The 6,234-nt window shown below is 36.8% G+C and overlaps 1 protein-coding gene across 2 annotated transcripts; it reads left to right on the top strand.

The window, feature by feature from the left end:
• On the top strand, positions 1–6,154 carry LOC108819809 (probable LRR receptor-like serine/threonine-protein kinase At1g29720). Of its 2 annotated transcripts, XM_056993345.1 has the most exons (25): positions 1–262; positions 369–561; positions 658–729; positions 877–948; positions 1,018–1,089; positions 1,164–1,235; positions 1,332–1,403; positions 1,749–1,820; positions 1,908–1,979; positions 2,056–2,121; positions 2,209–2,280; positions 2,596–2,658; positions 2,771–2,839; positions 2,938–2,988; positions 3,087–3,128; positions 3,219–3,262; positions 3,347–3,735; positions 3,829–4,030; positions 4,135–4,155; positions 4,244–4,378; positions 4,471–4,589; positions 4,670–4,880; positions 4,991–5,228; positions 5,297–5,447; positions 5,543–6,154. In XM_056993345.1, exons 1-25 carry the CDS (start codon positions 151–153, stop codon positions 5,942–5,944), a joined length of 3,084 nt encoding a protein of 1,027 aa, XP_056849325.1. In that variant the 5' UTR covers positions 1–150; the 3' UTR covers positions 5,945–6,154. The 2 variants fall into 2 exon arrangements, with proteins under 2 accessions (XP_056849325.1, XP_056849326.1); XM_056993346.1 differs by lacking the exon at positions 1,908–1,979.
• Positions 6,155–6,234: the final 80 nt, after the last annotated feature.

The raw sequence follows: 6,234 nt of genomic DNA, 5'->3' as shown, positions 1-6,234 counted from the left end.
TCTCTCTATAGCCACCGACGAAAGCCCAATGAAAATTCTAAAATCTATATAAATATATAACCATTAATCGATTGTCTTGCTCTTGCATGATGATATTGTAATTTGTGACTAACGAAACAAGTACACATACAAAGAAGAAATAGTCATATTATGCGAGATATGTTGATCGTCTTCTCAGTTCTTCTTCTGTTCTTTACCATCTTCACAGGCTTCTTAGCAATTTCAACAACATCATTTTCGTCAGCTCTTCATCCAGATGAGTGTATGAGAATAAACTGCTACTAGTTTTTTTTTTGTTATTAAATCAAAGATTAAAATCCACATATTGATGTATATATACTTCGATTATATATGTTAATTATAAGCAGTGAATGCGCTAGAGAAGATAGCTACGACACTTGGTATCAAGGGACTGAACCTAAGCAATGGAGACCCTTGCAGTTTAGGAACCCTAAAGATGAGGCAAGACGTTGATGGTGCTTCTAACCCGGAGAATAGAAACAGCACCATTCGTTGTGATTGTAGTTTCAACAACAGTAGGATATGTCATATAACAAGCATGTTAGTGTCATTAAATTGTTTGTCTTTTTAAAAAAAAGTAGATGTTTCTTCTGTGTCCTGATATTTTTCCTGGTTCCAATATTTGTACAAAAACAGAGATCTCAAGACCCTTAGCCTTCCAGGAAAACTTCCACCAGAGTTGGCTGAACTTCGATATCTAAGATCGATGTAAGTTCAAACCATGCAGAATCAAATGTTTAGATTATATGTTGTCAAACTGAGAGTATTATTTATTCAACGAAATTATCAAACAAACCTGTAGCGTTTGAATCTTCAGAGATAGTTCTGAGAGCGGGATTTTGATTTTCTTTGCAGAGACTTGTGCCGAAACTACCTTTCAGGCACAATCCCAATGGAGTGGGCTTCATTGCCTTACCTCACTTCCATGTTAGCTCCCTCTCTTTCTCTCTCGCTGATAGATACTCTTTCATGAGTGACTTTTGAATTTTCTTGCAGCTCGCTCTGTGCAAATAACTTGTCTGGGCCTTTACCAACTGGATTACAAAACTTCAAGAATCTGACTGTTCTGTACGTTTCAAACATGTTCCCTATACCAAATATGCCTTTTTGATTTTACCTAATTTATGTGACAAAATTTTCAGAGCGCTTGAAGCCAATCAGTTCTCTGGTCCTATTCCTGATGAACTTGGTAACTTGACATCCCTAACAAGATTGTAAGATTATTTATGGATCTTAACCATTGTTCAAAACCAAGAATCTTTGATAAGATGAACAGTAGTTTTAATAATTTCAGAAACTGGTTTCTGCAGGCATCTTACTTCCAATCAATTTACAGGAAGCCTACCTAACACTCTAGCTAGACTGGTGAACCTTACAGATTTGTAAGTTGTTGCTATAATTGGAAATTGAAAATTTTCTAAAGGTTTTTGTTACCTTTGAAACTGGAGATGCTCATCTTTAATTAGACGTAAATGTTAGTCAATTCGTAAAGTTGATGAAGTTTGGAGGAAGAAGATGTTATATTAGCATCCAAATTGAAGTTAAACCTTTTTGATTCAGAGCTTTTTGCTGAACTTCTTCTTGAACATTTTATATGTATGAATTGTTTGGTTGTGAACTGATTTTACACTCACTAAGTTCTCACCTCAGTCAAGAAAACCTATTAACTAGTCCAAGAAGAAAATTTGTAGAAAGCTCTTAACTAGTTTTTAGTTCTCATTACGCAGTAGGGTAAGTGATAACAACTTCAATGGTACTATTCCAGCATATATTGGCAACTGGTCTCGGCTTCAAAAGCTGTAAGCTTGTTCTTCATTGCTAATTTTTAGTTTCTTTTACAATTTCTGTTTACGTACCATCTAAGTTGTGTATGTTATGAGCATCAGAGCTTTACAGGCAAGCGGACTGAAAGGTCCTATTCCTGATGCAGTTGCTCGCCTAGAAAATCTTATTCATCTGTAATAAACCTACATTCAATATACGTATTAGCAAAGGGACAACAGATACAACACTGATGTTAATATTCATATGCAGGAGTATGAGTGATACAACTGGGATAGCCTCCTTTCCAAATATATCCAGCAAAGTCATCAGAAAACTGTATTTATTTTCTAGTCATCAGTTTCACATCTTGAGGCTTTATTCTATCTTAAATTTTGAAACTAAAGTCTCCCTTTCCTGTTCCAGAATTTTGAGGAATGTAAGTTTGTCTGGTCCAATTCCTTCTTACATATGGAATCTGCCAGACCTAACGACTCTGTAAGTTCTTTCTTGTCACAAGTCAAAAGACTTTTGTAAGTTTGTCAGAGCTAATTAAATTTATACTCTACATTACTTGCTGATCAGAAATTAGAGTAAGATCAGATGCATATATTCATGAAATATTCAGATCCATGCTTATAGACTATATTTCTATGTGTGTATATAGATTGTTATGGATGGGTACACACATGAATAAACACAATAGAGAGAGAATAACTTTTTGTGAGACTGAGAGGGTCTACTTAGGATTTTTTACAAAATCCATAATTTACAAATGCAAACATGTATGCTTTTTGCACATATTTGCTGCAGGGACTTGTCATTTAACAGCTTGACTGGTGAAGTTCATGGAATCCAAAAAGCACCAAAATACACGTATAGTACTAAACAATCTGAGATTATAAATGTTAAAAGAGCTGAAGACCTTTCAATGTCAATACCACAGTACAATGATCAAAGTATGTATCATTTTGACATGTCGTTTCAGCTATTTGACTAGAAATAGGCTTTCTGGAGATGCTGGATCTGGTGGTTTTCTCAATAGCAAATCTAATATGTATGTTTTGGCTTCCCCTTGTCTATATGACTTGAGATACCTTTTCCACATGTAGACAAATAGTTTTGCTATTTTTCTAATATGGTTATTTCTCACAGTGATATCTCTTATAACAATTTCTCTTGGCGATCGACCTGCCAGGATAAGAGGTATCAATATAAATTCTTGGTAGATACAATACACCTTCTCTCTATTGCTAATAAGGTTATTATGCTGAAGTTTATGTTTTCACTTTATGCTCAATCAGCAACATTAACACATACCAGAGCTCTTATCTTAAAAACAATTTGTAAGCACACTCTTCTACTTAATAATTCGCATCAATAGAATATTGTGTGCCATTGTGATGCCTAGCTGTTTTGGTAGTACTTTCATAAAGGACTGGGCTTCTTCCATGTGCTGGTCCAATCAACTGCACAAGCTGTGAGTACATAAAGAGCGGTCTCTAACATGTTATTTTGCGGTCTGTTTTCCCTATTAATTCTCTCTTTCAATCATGGATTCTAGATCAGCGAACACTACATATTAATTGTGGTGGAGACAACATAGCTATTAAAAATTCCTCTCATAAAATCACTTATCAAGCTGATAATAGTACAATCCATCCCGCAACAAATCAACACTTCAAGACATGGGGAGTTAGTAACACAGGCGTATTTATCTCGAATGAAAATAGTGAGGATGATACGTACATCATTTCAACTAGTTTGACACTACCTGGAGATTCTCCTGATCTTTATAAGACGGCACGTAGATCTGCTCTCTCACTTGTTTATTATGCGTTTTGCTTGGAAAATGGACCCTACAATGTGAAACTCCATTTTATGGAGATTCAGTTTTCAGACAAACAACCATACAGTGGTCTCGGCAGACGCATGTTTGACGTCTATGTTCAGGTAAAGCGTTGGTGTTTTTTATTTCCTATTTTCAGTAATCATAGCATGGAAAATTGACGTTCATTTCCTTTTTTCCTTTTCCTCTCTTATTAGGGGAAATTATTTTTAAGGAATTTTAACATTAGAGAGGAGGCTAAAGGGAGTCTGACGCCTGTTGTGAAAGAACTGAAAGCTGTTAACGTGACTGATCATTTGTTAGAGATTCAGCTATATTGGGCTGGGAAAGGGACAACGCTCATACCCAAAAGAGGAAATTATGGTCCTCTTATCTCTGCAATCTCCTTGTGTCACAATAGTAAGTAATCTTCATCATGTTGCTTTCTTACCTCTCAAGTGGGGCCATAGCTTCAAATGATTGCACTCATCTTGTTGACATTGGTTCATCTTTTAAAATGTTAGGTATGGAGCCACAATGTGGAGGTCTAAATACAAAGAAACTACTTTGTTGGCATTATTTTCATTAGCTTGGTGCATATGTTGTTTTACACTTCTTTTGTCTCCTTTACAGCTGAGAAAATAAAAGGTCGCATTAATTATCCCCTAATTTTGGGGGCAGTGGGTGCCTTGGTAACAGTTATTCTCTTGGCTTTAGGAGTATATGCTCAGAGAAGATGCACAAGAGACAAGAATACAAGAGAACTAGGTATCAGAGTTCACAGTGTAGAAATATTTCTGGCACATGACTGTTATTTAAGCCATTAGTAATGATTTTCTGTTTGGAACTTGACCACGTAGAACTGAGAGCCAAGGGTCTTCCAACGGTTTGCTTTACATGGAAGCAACTTCAAGCTGCAACAAACTATTTTGATCAATCCAACAAACTTGGAGAAGGAGGTTTCGGATCAGTATTCAAAGTATACTAAAACACAGATGCCACGTTCTTCTCAATTATGGCCGTTTTTTGTTGGTTTCTGATATGAAAAACATATTGCAGGGAGAGCTGTCAGATGGAACTATAATAGCAGTCAAGCAGCTCTCTTCCAAGTCATGCCAAGGAAACAGAGAATTCGTGAATGAGATAGGGATGATCTCTGGTCTGAATCATCCAAACCTTGTCAAGCTTTATGGATGCTGTGTCGAAAAGGATCAACTGCTGCTCGTGTATGAATACATGGAAAACAACTCCCTTGCTCTTATGCTGCATGGTAAATAAAACTCATTAATAATTTCATTAGAATTATGTTTTTGAGTCTAAATCAAATGTACACTTATGTTACCTCATGTCATTTATCTTCGGTCACAAATTCATTTCCAGGAAAGAGTTCTTTGAACCTGGACTGGGAAGCGAGACAAAAAATCTGTGTGGGAATCGCAAGAGGGCTTGAATTCCTGCATGAAGGATCGATGATCAGAATGGTTCACCGTGACATAAAAACCACAAATGTGCTTCTAGACGCTGACCTAAATGCAAAGATATCTGACTTTGGATTGGCTAGGCTCCATGGAGAAGAAGAAGAACACACTCACATTAGCACCAAAATTTCAGGAACCATGTAAGCGTAGATTTTAGCACAAAATTCACAGTGTATATAGCTCACTCTTGGTTGTACTTATAATGCAGTGGATATATGGCTCCAGAGTATGCATTATGGGGTCAGCTGTCAGAGAAAGCAGACGTGTATAGCTTCGGGGTTGTGGCAATGGAAATTGCTAGTGGGAAGAGCAATACTAAACACAAGGGAAGTGCTGATCACGTCTCTCTTATCAATTGGGTAAAACTCTGGAGATTGTTTTATCATTTGATACCTACAAGTAACCATTCATACACATTTACTTACTTAAACCACTTTGTACATCTGAATCTCAGGCATTGACGCTGCAACAGGCAGGGGAGATAACGGAGATGGTAGATCCAGCGCTCGAAGGTAACTTCAACAGCAAAGAAGCAGTAAGGATGATCAAAGTTGCTCTCGCTTGCACAATCTCATCTCCATCCTTAAGACCAACCATGTCAGAGGTGGTACAAATGCTCAGCGGGGAGATAGAGATAACAGAGGTTTTATCAGATCCTGGTTTATATGGACATAACTGGAGCTTGTCAAAGCTGAGGGACGTTGTTGATACGGATGGTAGCTTGAGCACGTCTGTTTTCACCGATCAAACGGCAACGAACACGGAATCCTCTGTTTCTGGTTATGATCTCTATCCATTGCGCTCTGAATCAATGATTCTAAACTCCACAATTGAGTTTTCTTCCTCGTCACGTTAATATAAAAAAAAAGAAAAACTATGCACGTTGCCTGAAAGAGGCAAAGATTGTGAAATTATTGTATAGAACCTTACTACTAGCTCATTTCACTGAAGTTGTTTAAACCTTACTACTAGCTCAGTTTATATAGAACCAAATTATGGGTATATGTATGAATGTTTATCTAATTCGATTCAATGGTGAGTTGTTTCAAATATTTTTGTTAGAAGATTGCGATTATTTAGGAAAGAAAATAGTCTCGAAATCGGCTAAAATGATGGACTCCTCAAGAATATAGTTTTGTGCTAGTA

This window comes from Raphanus sativus, chromosome 8 (genome assembly GCF_000801105.2).
Source record: "Raphanus sativus cultivar WK10039 chromosome 8, ASM80110v3, whole genome shotgun sequence".
Lineage (NCBI taxonomy): Eukaryota > Viridiplantae > Streptophyta > Magnoliopsida > Brassicales > Brassicaceae > Raphanus > Raphanus sativus.
The sequence above is the reverse complement of the archived record's forward strand: the minus strand, read 5'-3'. Positions and strand labels throughout refer to the sequence as shown.